The 25,246-nt window shown below is 35.9% G+C and overlaps 4 protein-coding genes and 1 non-coding gene across 5 annotated transcripts; 3 read left to right on the top strand and 2 right to left on the bottom strand.

The window, feature by feature from the left end:
* The first annotated feature begins 4,290 nt into the window (after window positions 1–4,290).
* LOC145030151 (uncharacterized) lies at window positions 4,291–5,768 on the top strand. Its single transcript, XM_078978564.1, has 4 exons — window positions 4,291–4,319; window positions 4,393–4,558; window positions 4,656–5,319; window positions 5,389–5,768. Exons 1-4 carry the CDS (start codon window positions 4,291–4,293, stop codon window positions 5,766–5,768), a joined length of 1,239 nt encoding a protein of 412 aa, XP_078834690.1.
* A 3,197-nt stretch (window positions 5,769–8,965) lies between these two features.
* Window positions 8,966–14,656, bottom strand: LOC145030150 (uncharacterized). Its single transcript, XM_078978563.1, has 7 exons — window positions 14,248–14,656; window positions 14,057–14,172; window positions 10,770–10,870; window positions 9,944–10,649; window positions 9,223–9,869; window positions 9,040–9,145; window positions 8,966–8,980 (listed from the first exon to the last, which is right to left on the bottom strand). Exons 1-7 carry the CDS (start codon window positions 14,654–14,656, stop codon window positions 8,966–8,968), a joined length of 2,100 nt encoding a protein of 699 aa, XP_078834689.1.
* Window positions 14,657–16,160: 1,504 nt separating this feature from the next.
* LOC145030149 (uncharacterized) lies at window positions 16,161–16,532 on the bottom strand. The gene has a single exon (XM_078978562.1). It carries the CDS (start codon window positions 16,530–16,532, stop codon window positions 16,161–16,163), a length of 372 nt encoding a protein of 123 aa, XP_078834688.1.
* A 1,069-nt stretch (window positions 16,533–17,601) lies between these two features.
* On the top strand, window positions 17,602–17,708 carry LOC145033221 (small nucleolar RNA R71). The gene has a single exon (XR_013677455.1). It is a non-coding gene; the product is annotated as a small nucleolar RNA R71 (small nucleolar RNA).
* Window positions 17,709–20,690: 2,982 nt separating this feature from the next.
* Window positions 20,691–24,079, top strand: GBSS1 (UDP-Glycosyltransferase superfamily protein). The gene is made up of 14 exons (XM_078980404.1): window positions 20,691–20,820; window positions 20,921–21,252; window positions 21,338–21,418; window positions 21,502–21,600; window positions 21,680–21,769; window positions 21,853–21,916; window positions 22,009–22,109; window positions 22,191–22,300; window positions 22,389–22,632; window positions 22,731–22,907; window positions 23,087–23,278; window positions 23,370–23,456; window positions 23,540–23,668; window positions 23,751–24,079. The coding sequence occupies exons 2-14, from the start codon at window positions 20,932–20,934 to the stop codon at window positions 23,865–23,867; spliced, it is 1,812 nt and encodes a 603-aa protein (XP_078836530.1). The 5' UTR covers window positions 20,691–20,820; window positions 20,921–20,931; the 3' UTR covers window positions 23,868–24,079.
* Window positions 24,080–25,246: the final 1,167 nt, after the last annotated feature.

The raw sequence follows: 25,246 nt of genomic DNA, 5'->3' as shown, positions 1-25,246 counted from the left end.
TTGCAGTTTGTAATCATATATTTTTTAAGTTGAATATTGTTTTCTATCGTTAATATATTAGTTGTATAACTTGGGAAATTGTTTATATATGTGTATGTTATTGTTTTTTATGGGAAATATATATATATATATATATATATATATATATATTAGTAATTAAGAAATTGTATTTGCAGTTTGTAATCATATATTTTTAAAAAAAAGAATATTTTTTAGTTATCTAATTTGTTTTTGTGTTTTTTCTGCAGCATGATTTTAGTTTAATGAATACGAAAGCCTTTGCGAACTTAAAAGGCTGTGGCGGTAACATATGGGAAGTATTTGAAGTTTTAGATGATGCCCGACGTGCTATTTTCCGAGATACTGTCTTTGGTTATTTATTGATATCCCTCGTTTACAAGGGGACGCATTATTGTTTCATAAAATGTTCCTTCATCAGATCCGGTCGGACCCTGTTTTATATCCAGATGGAATAAAACATTTATATTTTCGAGTAGGCAATACGAAAATGGTGTATGGGCCGGAAGAGTTTTGTTTGATTACCGGCTTCAAATTTGCGGAGTATCCAAAAAACATTGGGAGAAAAGGGTCAGAAAAATTAATAAGCAGTAAAAAAAGATGTTTACTTCGTGAACGGTTATTTCCGGACCATACTAATAGTTCGGTGAAAATAGGCGACCTGAAAAGATTAATTTTAAATCGAACATTCCTAGCACTTGACGATGTTGATGCAGTTAGAGTATGTTTGATATACATTTTGTGTGAAGGTTTTTTGGGTAAAGAAGTTAACGATCGGGTGCCAGAAGATTGGTTTTATTTGGCTGAGAATTTGGATCACTGGAATAGGTATATTTTGTTTACGTTAAAAATTCTATTTTATTAAAGTTATAATTTATATAATAATCAATTTTGTTTTTTTGTTTTGTTAGCTTCTCTTGGGGTAGCTATCTCTGGGATTTTACCTATGTTGACCTTGAAGATACATGGAATAAGATACACAATAACTTATCAGTTTCTGAGGGTGGTAAAACTTTAAAGTACTCGGTCTCAGGATTTACGGCTCCAATAAGGGTATAAAAATTTTCTTATATTTAAATTGTTTTATTGTTTTTTTTATATTTTAATTTTAACCTTTATTACTGTAATTGTTGTAAAAAATTGTAGATATGGATATATGAGATGATTTCGGCTGTTCGTGCATGTGGATTTGCATCGAGAAAAAATAAAGACTTTCCTCGAATGAAACGATGGACCGGAACAAAAAAATTGAAATGGGTGGACGTGAACAAGATTTGGTTAAAGATGCAGGTTTAAAATTAATTCGTTTATTATTAATAAAGTTGATTATTATACTTTTATATGCATTTTTAATATGTTTAATTTTTTAGGCGGGGGTACCACCAAGACAAAACATGCTACCGGGTGATGATGAGATGACATCTTTTTATTATATGTCATTTCAAGAGTATGTATATGGTGAAGGGAAAGCAGTTCCATCCCCAGTACGTGACCATTTTAGGAGACAAGACGAATCTTCGTCTAGTATGTCGTCCAGTGGTCGCTCTCATGGTAGAGGTCGAAGCAGTGGGAAACACAAGCTAGACGAGGTGTTGAAACGGCTACATGCATTGGAGCAGCATGTGTTTATGAACCGACAACCTACAGAGGTTTTTGTTGAACAAGTGAATAATGAGCAATTTTGGAGCGATATTTTTAATGATGAACAGCTTAGTTACACGCTACACTATTTATTAAATTTTATTAACATATATGAATATCTGTGTTCATATTTTATATTTGAAAATATAGGTTGTAGAAGATGAAGTGATGAATAAAAACCATACAACTGAAAATGTTTTTGGTGATACTCAAGACGAGAAGGTTGTTATAGATGTTACATTTACGATTATAATAATTACTTTTTAATAAAGTGTCTTTTTTTATTGAGTAAAAAGTTATATTTTTAATGTAGGTGTTGGAGGAGAGGAATGAGTTTGCGGGGAACAAATTTGATGATGATGTGTTTGATGTAAATGATTATAGTGGAGTTAAAGAGGTTATTATAGTTACATTAATATAAATATTTTGTTTATTTAGATATTATTGCTGATTAAATTATGTGTATTTCGTTATTAAGTATAACGTATTATTTTTAATGTAGGAGTGGGAGGAGAGGAATTACAATGCGGGGAACAAATTTGATGATGATGTGCCGGACGATGACGAACTAATAATAACGGGAAATGTAGATTATTTTCATGATGATGATGATGACAAAGAAGTTACACCCGATAAACCGAGGAGTCGAAAACCATCACAATATTTGTGCCCTCCTTACACCGAGGTATTCGTTTTATTTATAAACCAATGATTATATGTTTTTGTGAATTATATTAAAGATATAGATTTAAACATTTCAATATTGTTTTTAGTTGCACACGACACCAAAGCAAAATAGAAGAACAAAAAAGAAGGTTGATATGAAATCAACAACCCCCGTTCCTACTCCAGTTTTTGGTGTCGCTCATGACTTCTCCATGTTGCGCTTGCAACCTTACGTAGCAAGCGGTGAGGATGTCATCCAAAATTATGTATTGCATTCATATGATGTCCAGCATCATTTGTTTAATTTCGTGTTAGATAGAGATTTTTGGAGCTCATTGTTTGGGCATACACACGACGGCTGGTTGGAGTCAGCGGTAAATTAATTGTTAATTTATTCTTTTAAAAGTTATTTGTTTTTTAGTCAATAACAACAGTATCATGTGTGCAGCATATAACCATTTGGTACCGACTTTTGATGGAGAGACGGTTTGAGAGCGACCGATATACAATAATGCCTCCAAATTTTTTTGTTTCTCATGCTTTGGAAGAAGGACAGGACTGGAGGGCGTTTATGGCTGGTATTGCTACGTACCCCAACTTCATGGTTGCTTGGTGGGATGTTGATACGGTAAACTTAATAGTTTATACTGAAAATAATATGGTTTTTTTGTTATGTTTTTGTATTGTGATGTCTTTGTATTGTGATGTAAATAAACATAATTTTATTTTCTGATTCTCATACAGGTCTTATTGCCGATTCATTCATCCCCTAATCATTGGCTATTTGGGGAACTACGATTAGCGTCAATGGAAGTGCATATTTATGACAGTCTTGGTAGAGGTGCTTATGAAAAATTCCAATCTGAAGGAATTTTTTCCAAATTTGAACGTCGGGTGGCAAATTATTTGGACAAGATTAAGTATTGGGCCCGGAGGAACATCCCAAGGATTCCATTGAATATGCAATTCATTTATGAAGAAAACGTTCCCCAACAAAGTAGTCATTTGGGAGATTGCGGTGTTTTTCTTTGTATGTTTATGGAGCAATTGGTTTCAGGTCAACCAATACGTGTTCTTATTGACCCAAAGAACGCAGCTTTAGAGTTCCGTCTCCGGATGGCAAAAATTATATGGGGGTCTTGTCTTGGTCCTATGTAGTTGGATTATATAAATGTATTTAAAAATTAATGTTGGATTTCATTATTAGTTTATTTTTACAGTTTACTCAACGGACGGCAAAAAATATAACGTTACGACAATTACAACAAATTAATGACCTACTAATTACTTAACATTACATAGAACATAAGAACGACTACAACATTTTTTTTAACGTTACAAATACAACAACTTATTGACCTAACAACTTCAAAACCATAAAAACAATATTGAAAAGCTTACAACTTGTAAACAAGAACTGCCAAGAACAACACCCAACTACAAACCAACGCTATCTTTAACTTCTTATTTTCTGATTGAAAGAGCTTATTAGAGTTAGCTACTTTGGCTATTACCATAGAAGATTGGTCCTTCTCTTCATCAACCCAACTGATAAACCCGCATTTTGGTCCCTGTTAAATTAAATATTTACAGTAAGAAAATAAATTTTTGTGATGTAAACACGAAGGTTTAAATTTGAATGACGTTAACAACATGATACCAAATATGGGCAAGCGTAAAACAATCTTCCTGGATTTTTAGATGTTCCCGAAATCCTAACGATACGTTCTCCTCCGCAATTGCAGTATGCCATTAGCCTTGTTTTTCTTATAAATAGGAGTTGCTTTCACTGATACAGTTTTCATACTGAGTGACACCCTTTTATAGAAGAAATCATGTTACAGACAAATCTTTTTGACTATGAAATGAACTGGTTTGACTATGAATTCAAAAAGTTGAACTACGAAATCCAGACAAGTACCTTCTGTAGTATTGTCTTGTCGGTCAGTGAAATTTGACTATGAAATGAACTGGTTTGACTACGAATTCAAAAGGTTGAACTATGAATTGTGAACATTAGAGATACAATATTTTCTATTTATAATCTCATTTGTGTGATGATTGTAGAGCACTTTCATCGGTTGTGAAAATGAGTACTAACATCGGAAGAAGCTTTTCTCAACTACCAATTTTCTTACATAACCTTCAACGAACAAATCCTAATACCTACACAGCAATCAAGAAAACCGATACCAACCGCTTCCAATTCTGTTTTGTGGCTTTAGGTTGCGTGGTATGACATACTAATTTTATTGACTTACATAATATTTCATGGTAATGTATCTCGATTAGTTTTTACTCATCACTAATATGTGTTCGTTTTTATGTAGATTCTTACCTTCGTTAGGTGCTTGATACCCCTGATATATGTGGGTTATTTACCCCTTATTGGGAGCTATCTGACAACCATGTACTTCGCAGTGGTTGTAGATGGAAATCATGAACCACTTCTCTTAGCAATTGGTTTGGGAACCTTAGAGTGTGAAGAATCATGGAGATGGTTCATGATGAGGTTAAAAGATTGTTTAGGTGACGACATAGAGGTTGGTTTCATAATCAACATGTGTGATAAAATAGAATTTGGTGTTTATAGTGCCTACCCCGATTCCTATCATGGATATTGTCCTAAAGATATAGCTCGAAAGATACGTGACTGTGTGGGACGTAACAGTACGGAAGCTGAATCGTTGTTTTGGAAGTCATGCAATGCATACAACGTTGATGAATTTTACTTGTGTTTGGAAAGGTTGCAAACTGAATGTAGGAAATCACCTTTATTTTCCTTGCATAGGAGTCCAATTTACTGGCTAGACGATATTCCGATTTCAAAATGGACACGAGCATTTTTCCCAAGAGTACGCTACAATGTTAAATCGATTGATGTCCCTGAAATTTTGCAAGTTATATCCAGACGTGAGTTTCCTATAATAACGATGATTGAGTTAATCACCACGTCGATACAATCCAAGTATGCTGAACGGGCCGACGTGGCGGGTAAGAGAGATTGTTTTATTTACTTTTTTTAATGTGTTATTATTTGTATTAAAATATCAAAATTTTCAGGGAGGTTATCTGGTGGGTTGACCCCTTACGTTGAGGGTAAAGTTCAAAAATCTGTCAACAAGTCTTACAATTGGAATGCTAGACGTTTGTATGGGGATAAATATCAAGTCGATGATAATTTTGCAACCACCAACGTACAACTTGAACGAATGGTATGTAGTTGTGGTAAATGGCAAAAAAGTGGTATACCATGTGCCCACGCTATAGCATGTCTTAGAACCCGTACATCTGAATCCATAAACAAATTGGTTGATTATAAGTTCACTAGTTATGTGTGTCGACTTGCATATGGATCTGAGTTGGTGAATACTATACCATCGCATGTGCATTGGGAAATACCAAATGAAACGGTGGTCCTGTTACCTCCCTCAATGCAGTAGTTATTCATGTAGCACCTTTATATGTTATGTAGTATTATGTATTAGTTTCATGTTATGTATTAGTTATCCGTGAAACCTGTTTACATTTTATGTTGTATTATGTTTTAGTTATTTATGTACCTCTTTCATATTTTATGACTTATTATGTATTAGTTATTTAATTAATGTCGTATTATGTATTGGCTTTTGAGGAAACAACACATATTAAAAGAAATGGACTTTTATTAAATACTGATGCCTACAGACATACAACAACAAGCTACTTAAATAACGAAAATCCATTACCATAACCAACATGCATATTAAAAATAAGGGACATTCTTTAAAACATTCCATGCATCTAAGTGGGTAAACTCGCTACCATCATATTCAAAACGGTATAGTTCCAAAGCCACCTGCCGTAGAATGTCTTCATCCGTATTTGCATGTTCATTATCCAACTCGTTGTAAATACGTTGAAATTCTTTCACCTTCATTTTCAAATCCAGAAACTTGGCTTTGACATCTTTTCTTCTTCGATATTGACTACGCCCCATTAAATGGTGAACACAAATGACAGACACGAGACCAAAATGATCCAGCACGAACTTGTGGGGGACCCGGTGGAAAATCCTCCTCTACAGTTATAATCCAAGCTTGAACCAAAGCGACCTCCTCTGCGTTCCTCCATGAATGTGGTGAGTCCATAATTGCAGGGATGGAAGTAATACGAAACAACTACAACGCATATTAAAATCTATTTATAACGACTCCTTCATTTGCTGCTGCAATGGCTTGTCAATTCAAGCAGCAATGTATTGTGTTGTCATTCGTCCGGGGATGACTTGTCAACTCAAACAGTGCTCTGTTATGTTATTAGTATAGTAAACTGCATTCGTCAGTTAATTTTGACTATGAAATGCAGACATATTAGAAGATTGGACTGCGAATTTGTGTAGAAAGTACTATAAATTGATCTTATGTTACACAAATACTTTATTAAATAAACCAATACTGCTGTTCAAAAATTGTTTTTTATATTTCACTCTGTTAGTTTCAATCAAAATGAGTTCTATATCATGGAGCAATGAAGAGTTCTTGGTTCTTACACATGCTTATATTCATGTGTACGAGACAAGCAAGTTGAACGATCCAATGTTTTGGACTCGTTTAACCAAAAATTTCAATGCTGAAAACCAAAGGGCTACAACAAACGATCGTGACGAACTAGACATATTAGCAAGATGGTATGAAATGAAAACCGAAGTTCTATTATTCAACGATCTTTATACCAAAATTGACGACACCCGTTTAAATGCTACTGAGGAGGTTATCTTGGAAGCTGCTAAGGAAGAATACAAGTCATTAAGTAACGGGTTGGAATTCCAATTTGAAGCCCCTTGGAATATTTTGAAATATATCCCGTTTGTTTAGAATCTATTTTAGTTTATTATTTGAGTACTAGGTTATTTTCATGTAGTAGGTTATTTTCATGTATTATTTATGTATTTCGTATGTATTTCTTTTATATAAAATGTATTTTAGTTTATTATGTGAGCAACTCGTATGATTAACTTGAGTTAATAAATGGTCATTGCATTAGTTATCACAATATATTAGAATACATTACTAACAAGGATTCCATGAACCATTAAAAACATCACAACAATTACATGAAAAACAACGACATAATACGAACAAAGCATTAACGTAAAACACAAGTCCATTGGTTATTCTTAACACAAGATAGAGCCGTCTACTTGAAATATTGTTTATCTCTAACAACCTTCCAAACTTCCTCATATTCGAAGTCTCTGCCGTTATGCTGACAGATATAAAACTCTGTAACAACTTCCAAGAACTCTTCTTCGTCACGATAACGAACATTGTTACGTTTCGCATAACCACATGCTCGATTGAACCATGTCACTTGTTCCTTTACATCCGTCCACTTAGTAACAACATCTGATTTTTCTCTTTTTTGCCCTTCTCCCATCTCATGGTTAAACAAAGATGTGATGCGACTCCATTCATCACCAATTAGGCAATGCGGGGGAGCAAGTAAACATACACCTTCCATAACACTTAGCCAGCATCGTGTTAGAACTAACACCTCGTTTGTCGTCCATGGCCTTTCAGAATTGGAACCAGGTACTTCATTCGAAGAACTTGCTGCATTCGACGACATTTCTAATAATGGGAATTCCTTTCGTTTAGGTGATTCGGGTGTTTGGTTATTATATCGTGAACATCTATTTATATAAGTAAATAGACTATGAATTAATACTTTGACTACGAAATGGTTATATTTGGACTACGATTTTCAGCTTTATGCAGTGATTTGTCATGTCAAACTGTAATTTATCTCTTGTCCCTTAAGGGCCCCACTTTTATGTGCAGGTTACTACAGTGACTTGTCATTACTGTCTATCTATACAGGTTACTACAGTGTTTTGTCATGTCAAACTGTAATTTATCTCTAGTCATTTCAAAGTTGGACTTGTCATTACTGTCTAGTTTAATACAATATCGACTTTATGTTGCAGTTCCCTGAGTTTTAAAATTACTTACAGATTAGGTTGCAAAAGGATCGTTTGTTGTTTTTTTAAATAACATGTTGTAACAGTTAAAAAAATCTGCAAACTATATTTTTTAATATAAAGTCTTCACTAATTGATACAATCAACAAACTAAACAAAAATATGAAAGCATAGCAACATCTTGTAAGATTTAATAAAAATATTACAATACATAATAAGTTAACAACTCGTCAATACTCTTCATTTCAAGGATGTTTTATATCAAAATCAGCGTTATAGGTTTGTGAGCAACTCGTTGAACCACCAATATTAAATGCCATTTCTGCAGTAGAAATTATGTGACGTGCTCCGCTACCAAACGCCCTTCCAGTACAATTATTTCTCGTGTGTCCAATTTGACCACATGTAGAACACTCTTTTATAATTGGACCCTCGCCTTGGGATGGAATGCGGTCTGTGTTTCTTGGCCTGCCTGGCTGACGTTTATCCATTATTGGTGGCTTAACAATCATCAAATCATCGGGGATCTCCCATTCGGATGGCTTTGGCAGAGGGTTTATTGATTCCTCATATGTTTTCCTCAGTGTTTCGGTAAAGTAAGCATTTAATGCATACCTCGAGCAGTCTTCGTAATTGTTCACTGTTAAACATCTTATGACATGACCACAAGGTATCCCATCAAGTTGCCAATGCCTGCATGTACATGTCATATGTTTGAAATCAACAATCACATTTTGTGCCCCCTTTTTTACCTCGCATTTCGTATCAGAGATCATGCGAACATCCCATTTGCTAAAACTTTTCTTGTTCTCTTTTACAATTTCATCCGCCCAAGGGGTAAGAATTGTTGTTGTTTCCCTAAAAAAAAGAGCCAAAATGAAGAAGTTAAGATCAATAACATCAAAATTAATAAAACATTAATATTAAAAATTTACTTAATACCTGCAAAGTTACGCCTTTGAAACCACCATTGTTGCATTGTAGCACGAAAAAAATTGATCAACATAAGTATTGGCACCTTACGCGCGTGTCTAGATAATGCATTTATAGACTCCGCACTGTTGGACGACATAAGATTGTATCGGTTCCCTTTAAAATGTGCTCTGGACCAAGTTTCTGGATTTATACTTTTCAAATACTCCCATACTGGTTCTTTTGTCTTTTTCATAACATCCATGGCGGCATCAAAAGCATCAACTGTGTATGCCCTACACGCCTCCCAAAAAATTCCTTTAACCGTCTTACTCTTGCCGAATCTAGAGACTATGTTGAAATACAAATGGACACCACATATTCCATGATGAGCGTGAGGAAAAATGTTGGCAACGGATGTTGCTATAGATGGAGACCTATCAGATATAATTGTAAGCTCCTGCATATTTCCTATGCAATCACGTAGTTTTTGAAAAAACCATGTCCAAGAATCGGTACACTCATTTTTGCATATACCATATGCAACCGGTAATATTTGGTTTTGTCCATCCTTAGTAACTGCAAGTAACATGGTACCTTTGAACTCGCCCTTTAGGTGAGCTCCATCTACTACTAGGGTCGGTTTACAAAAATTGACAAAAGCGCGTACCTACCATACATTGTATATCTATTCAAATACACCAAAATATAAATTAAAAATTAATATAATATGATAATACTAACCGAGCAACCGAGTGCGACGTACAGAAACTCAAAGCGGTCATCAACATCTGTTTTAATATGTGTGACAGTACCCGGATTATGTTTGGCCAAGTTGTAACAATACGCCGAAAGTTTGGTAAAAGAATCCTCTTTCGAACCCCTTAACGACAACAATGCATATTGCTTCGCACGCCATGCCTGATGGTATGAGATATTGATATTCAATTGAGCATTCATATCGTTAACAATTTCTTTTCCCCGATACACTCTACTATAGTCTTCAGCCAAAACATCAGCAACATATTCACCCAAAACATATTTGTTTGCTTGTCGATGATTAGGTTGCAACAATGTTGAAGAACATGTGTGTACATCAACAAATTTATTCACTTGGAAAAGACCATCAGAATTTTTAATTGCTTTTGCTCTTAGTAACCAAGAACAATTTTTCGAAACACACACAGCTTCATACCTTGATTTGGTGGATCTACTTGTCCTCGTCTGGAAACCTTCTCGAAGACATTTTTTACCAATACACCGCTTTAAAAGTTCTTTGTTCTTAAATATACTCTCACATTGAATCTTTTGAAGATTCATGTCTACCATCTGTGTTGGGATATCTTCATTAATATCAACTGGCCATGCTGGTACAGGGGGCATACCGTGAAAAAGGTTATCGGGAAACTTAGCTTTAACTTCATCACCCAACTCATCTCTATCGGAATTGCTTTATAGCTCGCTTATATCTAAACATACATCACCAACATCAACATAATGCCCGTAAACATGATTTTTTTCATTTTTTTTACTTGAATTTTTTTTCTTTTTTGTTTTATCTACCACACGCCTATTCATAAGTTTAACTTCTTGTTCGGCAACATCATCACAACGACCACCCACATGATTAAGATATGCACCAACATCATCATCACCAACAGACTTGTAATTCTTAGGTTCCACATAGTGAATAGGTGAATAAATAACATTAACATTTTCAGCAACACTGTGAAACTGAGGTACACTAGGAGTATTGTAAGTACCTATCGGATCGTTGCTCCCTTTATAACTGCATAAATTACCAACAACCTGGTTTCCAATTTCACCAGCCCCATTAACCTCCTCAACTTCATCAACCACCACAAACACTTTCACAGCCCTTCCTCCACTACATTTTATTACGTTTATCAACATTCTAACATCCATGTCTTCAACTATAGCTATATAATAATTTAATTCAGGATGGTGGAAACGAAGACTAATTCTATATTTGTCTAACAAACCAATTTTGCTTCTTACCAAAGATACAAAATCACTATAACTAATATACTCAGAAAATATCAAAGCAAGTTCAGAAATACCTCCATGTGGACATATGTATTCCAGATTAGTTCCATTAACTTGCCATCTCCCACCGGTTACAAGACAAACCATATATTCAATCATTTTTTGAGAAAATTGTAGAGAGAGTTCCTAAACAAATAACAACCAAAATGATATTTTTTCTACAAAACTATTTATATAGCAACCTGATTTCGTAGTCAAAACAAACCATTTCATAGTCAACCTAAAAAAAAAAAAAAATTCAAAAATAAACCACGATTTCGCAGATACAGTCAGAGGATTTCGCAGATGGACCTATTCCATCTGCGAAATAACCCCTATATATACAACAAAAAATTAAAAAAAAAAAAAAAAAAAAGCCACCTGCGAAAGTACAAGTGCCTAAAGCACAACTGTGCTTTAGGCACTTGTACTTTCGCAAATGAGAAGCCCATTTCGCAGATGAGACCTTCTCATCTGCGAAATGGGTGGTTATTTTTGTAATTTCGATTATTTTTGGCTATTTTTGTAATATCATTAGTGTAAATGGCTATTTTTGTAAATTTCTCTAAAAACATTATGCTACTCTAATTTTTTTTTTTAACTAATTTCCAATTTATCTTTTACTTGTATGCTAGGCATATGAACAAACACAAAAGGTATAATCCCCCGAAGTGTTTGCAACCAATTCCTTCCTATTTAGCAATATTTAATCCACTATGCAAGTCTCCGTCTTTTGCTGTTGGATGATTCTTCTCACTTTTGACCTCATCAACTTTAGGATTTCGTATCATTTTAAAAAATCATGTTGTTGTTGTTTTTTTTTTTGTTGGACTTATAATTTTAGCAGTTTTTATAAAAAAACCCCGACATTTTTTATATAATACCATCTAGGTTGATCAATAGCAACGTGATCCCATCTAGTCTATTACTTACCGAATCTTTGAATAGTATAACTATCATATTTTATTTTGTGCCATTAAAATTTGTTGATAGTTTAGATGGGATCATGTTGGAAAATATTCCTAAAAACCTTCAAAACGTGTTGGAAAAAAAAATGAAATTTGATATAAATACATGTAGTAATTAGGATTTAGGAAAATATGGTACTGTTAAGAAGTCTATAGTTTTATCTTGTCAATCTTTATCCAAAATATGTAAATGTATTATTTGTAAAAGTCATCCCAGGTTGATCCAAGTACCTATTTTTGTCTTCGTGAATGCAAGATCATATTAAAATTTCAAATTTTGCAAAAAAATAAGTTTGTTAATTTCTATGATAAGGGAATTCGTGTCTTTTGCATAGACCGGGTGGAGCTTGTGTCCCACTTTGAAAAAGATTGCAATTTATCCCTTTTGACATCATCTAATGCATGCACACCAATCATTATTGCTAATAAAAGGGCTGTAAAAATTGTAGGCCGTATTATGTCGGTCCACTAGCTATAAGAGATTAGTAGATAACCTTATAAATTGTAAATCAACTAAATTTATAAAAAAGTAAATATGACTAATAGTATAACAAAGTAGGTAAATACATACTAATATCATTACAAATTTAGCTAATATAACTAATCCAACACTAATACTTCCTTAAATAGTTTTTATTTTGGCATCACTTTTGTCACTTCCATTTACTTTTGATACTAAAAGGTATTGTAACATTGTCTCTTGAGGTGTTAATTGATTATGCAAATTAATATTGGTTTTGGGCTTATGTTGGGCAATGACCCCTTTTGGAATGGATCTTTGAAGATTGGGCCAAGGAGTGGGCTGCCGATAAGCCATATGCGGGGCGTAACCCGACGTACGCGGGGCGTAGTAATCACATTGGATGCGCGGGACTCGGGGGCGTACGCGCAACGTACCATGAGGTACGCCAAACGTACGCGGGCAGATGCCAAACCCTAATTTTTAGGGTTTAAGACATATATAAACCCCATTATAGCCTCCCCTTTGGCCTCCTCACCTGTCCCTCACTCTCAGAAAACCCTAGTTCATCCCTTACTCCATTGCTTTGTGTGCTTGACCTCTTGAGTTTATTTTTGGTGAAGAAGGGCTTGGAAGATGTGAAGCAAGGTTGAAGGAAGAAGCACTTGAGTATCTTGGGCTCAAGGGTCTGGGACAAGCTCACCTTTTGGCACTCAAAGGAAGCATAAAGCTCCTATATTTCCTTCTTGAATCATAGACATGCTTTACTGAAAACGGTCCGGTCCAATGAGTGCGTAATTTTCCTGGAAAGAGCTTAAGCCTTGAATTATATAATATCACATTTTGTCCTTCCTCAAACTCTTTATTACCCTTCAACCTTGCATCATGCCATCTTTTGGTCTTATCCTTATAAATTAATAAGTTAGTATAAGACGCATTCCTCAATTCTTCAAAGGCATTCATTTGCAAAAAGTCGATTTGCACGCAACTCATGTGGCTAAAAATTGCATGTTTTCAAGGCCCAATAGGCTTTGTGTTCAAGCTCCACGGATAAATGGCAATTTTTACCATACACTAGTCTATAAGGTGTGGTTCCAATGGGTGTTTTGAATGCGGTTCTAAATGCCCAAAGTGCATCATCCAATTTGTCCGTCCAATCTTTTCTATTGTGCCCCACCGATTTCTACACTATTCTTTTTAGTACCCTATTTGTAATTTATGTCTGCCCATTTGATTGTGGATGGTAAGGTGTTGAAAATCTATGGCGTACCCCATATTTTTGCAATACTTTTGCTAGTTGATCATTAGCAAAGTGGGTTCCCATATCACTAATTAATGCTTTAGGCACTCCAAACATGAAGAATAATTTTCTTAAAAATTAACCACAACTCTTGCATCATTAGTTTGTAGTGCTTGCGCTTCCGCCCACTTTGACACATAGTCCACCGCCACGAGTATGTATTTGTTGCCTTTGGATGAAGGAAATGGTCCCATGAAATCTATACCCCAGACATCAAAGATTTCACAAACTTGAATATTCATTTGGGGCATTTCATTCCTTGCTGATATATTACCTGTTCTTTGGCAAGTATTACGTCCCTTCACGTATGTAGCAACATCCTTGAAAATAGTAGGCCAATAAAAACCAATATCAAACACTTTTTTAGCAATGTATTGTACCCCATGATGTCCCCCTTTAGGTTCATTGTGGCAATGCTCTAATATGTCCCGACTTTCCTTGAAAAAATCACATCTTCTTATAATTCTATCCGCACACCTCCCAAAAATATAAAGCCCATCCCAAAAATAATATTTTATTTCGGAAAAGAGCTTCTTCTTTTGTTGATGGGTAACGCCCTTAGGAAGGTAATTACCAACCAAGTAATTTGCAATGTCTGCATACCACGGTCCCTCATCCACAATCACCATCAAGTATTCTTCCAGAAATTCATCTTCAATACCTATATTATCTATCTCATCCATTTCTGGATTTCTAGCCTAGATAGATGGTCAGCAGCTACATTCTCCATCCCCTTTTTATCCTTGATCTCTATGTCAAATTCTTGTAATAGAAGCACCCATCAGATTAGTCTTGGCTTTGCATCCTGCTTGGCAAACAAGTATATAAAGTGACATTTCTCCCAATTTAGAACTAAATCGGTCTTTTCGCACCTAGCAAGCACCATGTCAAGGTTAGCTAGACAATCATGAAAGGAAGATCCAAAAACAGAAAAGTCGTCCATAAATACTTCCATAAACATTTCCACCATATCATGGAATATTACCGTCATGCATCTTCGAAAGGTCGCGGGCGCATTGCATAACCCAAAAGGCATGCAACGATAAGCAAAAGTCCCACTCTGGCAAGTGAAAGCAATCCTTTCTTGGTCAATTGGGTCTATGGGTATTTGGAAGTAACCCGAAAATTTGTCTAAGAAACAATAATAACTATGGTCAGATAATCTTTCAAGCATTTGATCAATAAAAGGTAAGGGAAAATGGTCTTTACAAGTGTCATCGTTTAGCTTTCGATAATCGATGCATACTCGCCAACCGGTTACCGTTCAAGTTGGAATGAGCTCGTTCTTCTCGTTTATCACTACTGTCATCCCTCCTTTCTTAGGCACCACTTGAACGAGACTAACCCATGGACTATCGGAAATAGAATAAATGATCCCCACATCCAATAGTTTGACCACCTCCTTCTTGACCACTTATTGCATGTTCGGGTTCAACTGCCTTTGATGTTGCACTACTGGCTTTGGTCCTTCTTCCAGGTTGATCTTGTGAGAGCAATAAGAAGGGCTTATTCCTTTTTATGTCAGTGATATTCCATGCAATGGTATGCTTCCTTTTCTTTAAGATATGAACTAACTCTTCTTTTTCAGATTTGGAGAGGTCAGAAGCTATAATAACAGGTTTTTGATCATCATCCTCAAGAAATGCATACTCCAAATGATCTGGTAAAGTTTTAAGGCCTGATTTCGTATTTTGCATACTGAACACGCTGAGTTCAGGTAGGTGACTCGTCGAGTCCTTGCCAAAATCCCCGTGAAATCGCGATTTCTCGAGCGGACTCGTCGAGTCGGTGTATCGGACTCGACGAGTCAAGTTTTCTGCACCTCTGAGTATTTCATTGTATTTAGCTTCTTCAAGTAGTCTCTCTATTTCCCTTATGTCCCTTTCAGCATCAAAGTCGTCTTTGAAGGCAGTGGAAAAATTGTTTGACTTGTCTTCCTTCCATTCTTCCATTAATTTTTCCAACATATCTACCGAAAATGTCGTTTCATCACTAAACCTTGCGTGATTCATGGCTTGATCAACTCCAAATGTAACTGATTCGTCCCCCACCCGAAGGGTAAGTTTAGAATCTTGTATGTCTACTATAGCGCTTACGGTATTAAGGAAAGGTCTTCCAAGTATGATCAGGACTTGAGGATCCGCTTCCATGTCTAGAACTATGAAGTCCGTGGGGAACACAAATTTATCAACTTTTACCAATAGGTCCTTGCATACCCCCCCTTGTAAAAGTCATCATTTTATTAGCTAAGTGAATTGCCATTCGAATTGGCCTTGGCTCCGGAAGGTCTAGTTTCTTAAAAAATGAATATGACATGAGAGTTACACTTGCCCCTGAGTCATCCAATGCATATATAGTTGCTAAATTTCCGAACTGACACGGCAAGGTCAAACTACCCGGGTCACCTTTCTTCTTAGGTAGCTTGTTTAGCATGGCGGCTGAGAAATTTTCATTGAGAACTACCTCCTTCACTTCTTCCATCTTCTTTCTATTCGTAAGAAGCTCTTTTAAAAATTTGGCATACTTGGGCATTTTTGCAACTGCTACGATGAAGGGCATATTAGTTTGAAGGGCTTTGATATGTTCCATGAACTTTTGATAATCTATATTATGCTTATCTTGTATAGCTTGGGATGGAAACAGTAACGGAGGCTGATAGAGTTTAACAAGAGACTCTCTTTTCTGTTCACGTGGGGGACTCGTTGAGTCAAGTCGGGTTTCAACGATTTTTGCTTTTCTGCTTCTTCTCTTGTACCTGTTTCGGATCTTCTTATTGAATAGGGGCTAGATGAGTAATAATCTTCCCACTCCTAGTTGTCACGATATTTATATGTGCGCCTCTCGTATTATTTTTGGTATTGCTAGGAAGTTCACCCAGTTGTCTCTCATTTATTTGTAGTGCAAGTTGGCCTAGTTGCTTTTCAATGTTCTGAATAGATGCTTACTGATTCCTTAGCAAAGTTTGTTGATCCATCATCATTGTGTGGTTTTTTCTTTAATCATGCATTGGTGATCCCTTAACATATTTCGTTGCTCTTTTATTGCAACGTCGATGTCATTATGTCTCTTCTCGGATGCAGCTACAAATCTTGTGAGCATGTCCTCCAAATCAAATTTATTTTCTTGCACCGACTCCTCTTTTTGATAAATACCCCTTGCTTTTTGCTTATACTTTTCCTCCTTGCCTTTTAATATTCATCATATGGTAGCCATTCTTTCTTAGGTTTTCGCCAATCATCATCATATCTATCACTGCTTGAATAGCACACTTGTACTTTCCAGTTCCCATTCTCGTTAAGGTCACAATATTTAGTAAGGTGTGACCCTATATAGTTTTCACATCCCACTCTAATGACATGGATGGATTGGTCCCTCTTAGTCATTCTTCGGTCCATGCTTTCCAATTTTGCCATCATTGCTGCCATGTCATCAGTAATAGAGTTCACCGCCCCTCAAGTTAAGTCATTCGTTGGGTTATGATGTTTTTGTAGAGTGCTTAGAGAAATTTTCAATTAGCTCTTTTATCATTGGGGGTGGCTTTTTTGTGAGAGGTCCTTGCGAATCAAGGAGTTTCCTGGTTGTTACATTGACTCCATCATAGAAAATGGAGACTTCTTGTTGACTATTTAGATCACGATGTAGGCAGTTCCTTAGTAAGCCCTTGTATCTCTCCCACACCTCATAAAGTGACTCTCCAGCTTGTTGTTCAAAATTGGCTATGACTTTCTTCAACTTGGCTATCTTTGAGGGAGGGGAAAATTGGTCTATAAATTCTTCTTTCATTTTAGCCCAAGTAGTGATGGATCATGGAGGGAGTGACTTCAGCCTATCTTTCGTGACCACCTTAAATGTGACCGATAGCATACGAAGTAAAATAGGGTCGCGAGGTTTATTAGGAACATTGAAGTAGTCGGCTATGTCGTTGATCTCGTATAGATGCTTCTATGCGTCTTCATGATCCTTCCCATAGAATGGGATCTCCTTAAGTTGAGCAAGTATGTGGCCTTTAAGTTGAAAGGTGGTAGTTGCAAGAAATTGCGGGTTGTACGAGTCCTGGGCCGGTATCATCACGTATCATTTTCTTCCATTCACCCATGGGAACTTTATTGATGTTAGCCATGGTGTTAGCGGGTTTGCCTTCAAAGTCACTTTCTTCTTCAGATTCGAAATCGGAATCGTTTTCTTTTGGAATTGGATTTTCTTCAAAATGTTCTAACTTGCTTTCCTCTCTCTTTTGACTGCTGGTTTCACCTGTTTTCATGCTCTTCTTCTTCCCAAAAACTGACTTAAGGTCTTTGAAAGGTGATTTCCTTGACGAGTTTGTATCTGTTCTTCCTAAGAGCGGATTCTGGGTCTTCAAATGAAGGAACCAGAGGTGTGTTTGATCCTCGGGTCATGTAGCGCCTGCAATCAAAATGAAAAACACACGTAAAAAGAACAAAAAGTGAACTGTAACGAAATTGAAAATCTGTTGTGGACTCGCCGAATAACTTCGATTGCACTTGGCGAGTTCAAGGCTTAAACAAAATTTTTTTAACAAAAATTCTAAAAACAGAAAAACTTAGAACTTAACCTAATAGCTAAATTACTAAAGCAATAACTTTGTGCAAGATAGATCTCACACAAAGGATCGATAACACTATAAATTAGAATTAAATTTTGAACTGTTTCCCGACAACGGCGCCAAAAACTTGATGCGTGTAAAATTAACTAGTTTTATCCTACTTTTTAAATATAAATGAGACACACAAAATGCAGTGTACCTGTCAATTGGTGGTATAGTTTAAGCAAGCAGGGTATCGAACACAGGGAACAATAATTATAAGACTAACTACTAGGCTTATCTAAATAAAAACAAGTAATAAATGGAGGGTTTTCACTAGTTTTGCAAGACTAGAAACTTAAATACTCAACTAACACTTAAAGAAAACAGTTAACAACTGAGCAAATAAAGTTCAACTAAATTCAGTGATAAAGAGGACTTCTGTTTAGGTTTGAATCATTTGATCCTATGGTTGATTTTATGGTAAATGCAATGGATTAATTTTTCAATGGCTACCGATTAAGGTGATTAGGTTCACGTTCGCTATTACTAATCCTTAGAAAACAGATTAATTCAAGCAGTTGTCAGTTGTCAAAATTAATGAATTTCCTAGTTTATTGGTTCGGGTTAAGTAAGACTTGTAGTGGTTAATTAAATTAGTCGTTCAATTAACCTCTTGTTGATGGTTCGTCACACAAGCTCACACACTAATTTATCTATTTTCTAGTTAATTTTAGTTTCGCATTCGCTATTCCTAGGCATATAACAATGTTCTCACATAAATCATACGAAATTAGCAATTAAGAGATGTTCATGCAACTTAATATGTTGGTTAATTAACTGAAAATAGTTGTAACTAACACATAAGGTTCTTTAACAAGCTTAACAAAACAATATCACCAAATTAAATTAATCAACCATAAAATCAATCCATATTCACAAAATCATCTACCTAAACAGTAGACAAAGGCTTTAGTTCATAATTACAGCAAAAACAAACTTAAAAACGAAATCCATTGTTTAAACATGGTTCAATCAAAAGTTAAAGAGTTACTAAAGTTTGCCTTAATCCTCCTCAAAATTGAATGTAGGGTTGATTCTCCACTTTCCAAAGCATCCACCGTGTTCTTAATCGCAGCTTAGCCTCCAAGGGTTTCTAGAAAGAGACTCAAATTCGGGAATTTGGATTCTATTTATAGATTTCAGAAAATAAGGTCAACTCATCGAGTAGGTAACCGACTCGCCGAGTCCCCTTTGTGGAATCCGTGTACGGCAATGACTTTATGTTTGCTTCGCGAACATTCATGGGTACTTGTCGAGTAGTCGTTCAGACTCGCTGAGTCCTTGAGGTTTTGGCTCTTTTTCTTCTTTCTTTAGTTCTCGAGCTTCCGATCGCATCTCCTGCTTCCTTTTGCTTCCGAGCATATCTTTTGGACTGAAAATACAATTTAAACACAATTAAGTACCTTTTGTCCATAAATTGCAATAAATTAGCCAATAAATTATAAAAATCTATACTAAATATATAGCTAAATATGCACATATCAACAGGTCGGTCTCAGACCTACTTTGATACCTTAAACAAATTGATTATCGAAAAAGCCAACTTTTATTCAATCACTAATATGGTATATATCAAAAGCCTATAAAACAGGAAAAGATAGAAATAAACAAATCATAGTAATCTACTATTATAAGATATAAGATAATAACGAGAGTTCTTTATTTATGTTAATTATTCTTGGAAGTTTTTAGAGATATGAATCTTCAAAAACCATTTCACACCAAAATAAACCTTTGAAACAGAAGTAAGGGCCTACTGTACACTTGCACCAAATCCCATTTTGCATAAAAATTTATAATTATCATTGAAAATGCCTTAATTTTATTGTCTAAAAATTAATAAAATCCAAGTACTTTTCTTAGATATATTCTTTTCTAATGTAATAATCGATCTAGAAGAAGGTATAATTGGGGGTAAAAGAACAGTGAATCACTCTAGCAATCAAATTGCAATAATATTCGTGTATATGCCCATATGCACTCTTCCAAGTATTAATTGGGTTTCGAATAATTGTAAGCCGTGAACATGAACATGTGGTCCCTGCCCCCTGGGACGTAAATTTCCAAACACCAATTCCAACAACCATAAACACAAAACGATTTGTGGTTTTTTGCATTTTGGCATGTAGCCCACGTGAATTTAATATCAACCACACTTTAAATTCAATATATACTCCTTTCCTTGGTTCTCGATTGCAACAGTTGCTGCCCCAGTCATCCACAACAAGTTCCAATTTTTATGCACGACTCTTTCCTTTCCTCTCTTTGGTTTTCTGAATTTAATAAATAATGCTTTCATCTCTTGAATTGTCGTCTAACTATCCATTTGATTGATTTACAGAGCTACCATAGATGGCAACTGCGACTGCATGGAATATTGTGTTAAGAAGCTCTGGTGCGAAGAATAGAGCGACAGTATCTACTAACAGAAGAGAGGTTAGAGCAAGTAACTTAAGTGTTAGGAAGAGGCAGCTGGTCTTACATGAGGGACTTAGGGTTTTGTATAATGCTGAGAGGTTAACCCGAGCAAGAAAGATTCGAAATGAGAATCCAAGAAAAGTGATGATATGTGAATGTGGGATGAATTTAGTTTTTGTGGGAGCAGAAGTAGGTCCATGGAGCAAAACCGGTGGACTTGGTGATGTTCTTGGTGGTCTCCCTCCTGCCATGGCTGTACGTTCTTACTTCACTCTTTACGTCCTTGCTTTCAACATTTATTCGACCCATAACAAAAAATAGCTGTTGCTCTGTTATTTAGGCAAATGGACATCGTGTAATGACAGTATCACCTCGTTATGATCAATACAAGGATGCTTGGGATACTGAAATAGAACTTGAGGTATACCATTTTTTGTATTCATTCCTCCAAGCTTTAGATTTGATATCGATATGACGACATCCCATTTGGACATCCATGCATAGCTCAAGGCTGGGGACAGAACTGAAAAGGTGCGATTCTTCCACTGCTATAAGAGAGGTGTTGATAGGGTGTTTGTGGATCATCCAATGTTCCTTGAGAAGGTATATATATACATATATACGTACGTCCTTTTCATTTGTACGTTAAATCTCTTTTGCTAAAGAAATTTATGGACGTCAGGTTTGGGGAAAGACAGCATCGAAAATATATGGACCTGTAGCTGGAATAGACTACCAAGATAATCAGATAAGATTCAGCTTACTATGCCAGGTTTGATCGTGTACTAGTTTACTCATTTAAAGAGATCAAATGAGAAATTATCTTTAGTATATATCAATAATATATATTTTCAGGCAGCTTTGGAAGCCCCAAGGGTGTTGAATCTCAATAGTAGTAAATACTTTTCAGGGCCATACGGTAGGTATACATGATCCATGCATCTTCCGTGAGCTTGTGATCAATATTCACATCCAATAAAATATAATTTTTATTTTTATATTTTGGTACAGGGGAAGATGTTGTCTTCGTTGCCAATGATTGGCATTCGGCACTCATTCCGTGCTACTTGAAAAGCATGTATCAGTCTAAAGGAATGTATATTAGTGCTAAAGTACGTAAGATTATTATTATCTCTTTCTCTAATGTCCTACAAAGAGATGATGAGATGAATTTACGTTTTTAATTGATGAAGGTTGCGTTCTGTATCCACAACATAGCATACCAAGGCAGATTTGGCTTTTCAGACTTTTCACTCCTAAATCTCCCAGATGAGTTCAAAAGCTCTTTTGATTTCATCGACGGGTAATTACGTAATTAATGTTTACATCAGTAGGAATTGAACTTTATGTGTAAGCGTTTTTGATTAATGATTAGTTGAATTGTGGTTCAGATATGAGAGACCAGTAAAGGGAAGGAAGATTAATTGGATGAAAGCAGGAATACTCGAATCACATAAGATCTTAACTGTGAGCCCTTACTACGCCCAGGAGCTTGTTTCTGGGCCCGACAAAGGAGTGGAATTAGATAATATCCTCCGCAAAACATCCATCCATGGAATTGTCAACGGGATGGACGTCCAAGAATGGAATCCCATGACCGATAAATACACTAGTGTTAAATTTGATTCTACCACTGTACGTAACAACAACAGCTACCTGATTTTGCATGGGTCTACATGTTAAGTTGTTTTCATATTTTGATTTTATCATCATATATATATATATATATATAGGTAATGAGTGGAAAGCCGCTTATAAAGGAAGCCCTACAAGCAGAAGTTGGGTTGCCAGTGGATAAGAAGATCCCAGTGATAGGTTTCATAGGCAGGCTTGAAGAGCAGAAAGGTTCAGATATCCTTGCTGCAGCAATCCCGAAATTTATAGACGAGAATGTCCAGATAATAGTTCTTGTGAGTATCTAATATCTTATTCACGATGTAATCAGGTATATATATAGCTGACGTAAGAGCTATTAGTTAATTAAGTACCCATGCATATAGCTCAATCCATATTGAATAATTGAATTCATCTATTTCCGATAGTAATTAATGGTTTGAATCTTTTTAAAACTTCTTAAATTGTGTGTTAGGGGACGGGGAAAAAGGCGATGGAGAAGCAGCTGGATGATTTAGAGACACAATACCCACTGAAGGCCAGAGGAGTAGCGAAATTCAATGTGAAACTGGCTCATATGATTATAGCTGGAGCTGATTTTATAATAGTGCCTAGTAGATTCGAACCATGTGGTCTCATACAGTTGCAAGCAATGCCTTATGGATGTGTAACTAACTATACGACTTATTATATAATAACATGTACATGTGTTTATAAATAAGATTTTTATTTGTGTATTAATTAATTTGGATTGTTAGGTGCCCATTGTTGCGTCAACTGGGGGGCTTGTTGACACGGTGAAAGAAGGCTACACAGGATTTCAGATGGGAGCTTTTAATGTTGAGGTAATAATACTGAATATTCATTCGAATTCTGTTTCATGGATAGTTTAATTAAACATCTTCAAAAAGTGTTTTTTTTTTTCTAGTGTGAAAAGGTTGATCCAGCGGATGTAAGTGCAATAGCCAAAACTATTACAAGGGCACTTGCAGTCTATGGTACTCCGGCTTTTTCAGAGATGATTCAAAACTGTATGGCTCAAGAACTTTCATGGAAGGTTAGTACCTGAATGTAAAAAATCCAAAACATAAAGAATAATAGTAACTTGTACTCTTACTCAAAAGTTTACATTGTTTCAGAAACCTGCAAAGAAGTGGGAAGAGGCGCTTCTGAGTTTGGGGGTGGAAGGTAGTGAGGCTGGGATTGAAGGAGAAGAGATTGCTCCTCTTGCCAAGGAAAATGTTGCTACACCTTAATTACACCAACAACAATGGACCACAGGACCAGGCAAAAAGTAAGGTTCCATCTTGTATTGTAGCTAGAGTATATATTTTTAGTTACGCTAAAAGTGAGTTTGGTTTGCTCTCCAATGAACTATAGTATAGAGCTGCAACTTTAAGCCAGTTTTAAGCATGTGGTGTTCGTCGTTGGGAATTGTCTTTGTATGGTAATTTCGTTTCATGGTAAATCGCCGTTCTTATAACTAAAGACAACCAGAAAGAGAGCAATTTAATTTCTCAAAGTTCTAAAAGAGACAACTAATGTACTAACACTTCACACTTGTATTGTTTTTTGTAAATGAAAGTAATCATAAGGATAAGGACTAGCAAGACATTGGATATATGAATGGTCTAATGTGAAATGTAACGGATCCAGCATCGAGTCTAAGAGCATCCACAATGTATAGTTCAATGGGAGAGTTGAATGAGGTGATATGTCTAATTGGCATTCAATGAATTAAACTCTACCATTGTCGGATGTAATGTTGGCGTTCAATGAATATGGAGTTCAATGACCATTAAACTTTTCAATGGGAATAAAGAAACTTTTTAACTATTAAATATGTATTCCATTGAACTCTATTGAGTTCAATGCATGGTAGAAAAATTAATGTAGAGTTGTATAGTAAGTAATGTAACATCCCAAAAATAATGACATCAAATTTTCGTTTTTAGATTAACAAATCGTTAATACAAATCACTTCCATAAAACCAAGTTAATTAAGATTAGAAAAAACATCATCGAATCAAAGTAGATCACAGAATGCGGAAACATGTGGTGTGTGTTCTGCAATCATCCCGAGCTCTTCCATTTGAAAGTCGAAGTACCTGACACATAAACTGAAAACCGTAAGCATAAAGTTTAGTGAGTTCACACAAAATACCACGTAATGTAAAACCATAGAATATCATGCGACAAACATATAGTTTCCATGGGCTACACCCATGGCCTATACCTGGAATGCCATGGGCTCCCCATATTGCCTGGTATCCAAATGTCATGGGCTACCTCCATGGTCTTTACCTGGAGTGTCATGCCCCCTCCCCCCCCCCCCCCCCCCCCCGGTCTGATATCCAAGTGACATGGGCTACCCCTATCATCTGATATCCAAGTGCCATAGGCTACCCCCATGGTCTTTAATAAAAGTATTACAAAGACAACTAGCATTCCACATAACAAGTAATAGGCCGTCATTGGTGCCTTCGACACATGTATATGGTGAAAAGACTCACCTCACACTGCTGAATCCCGCAGATAAATCTCTGGCTGCTGGCTGACCGATCCTCGAACTAACACTATCAAAACAACACCTAATCAACATTTAGTGCCCGCACCATATCCATAAATCCATTAC

The sequence above is a fragment of the Lactuca saligna genome, chromosome 2 (genome assembly GCF_052625555.1).
Source record: "Lactuca saligna cultivar CGN05327 chromosome 2, ASM5262555v1, whole genome shotgun sequence".
NCBI lineage: Eukaryota > Viridiplantae > Streptophyta > Magnoliopsida > Asterales > Asteraceae > Lactuca > Lactuca saligna.
The sequence above is the reverse complement of the archived record's forward strand: the minus strand, read 5'-3'. Positions and strand labels throughout refer to the sequence as shown.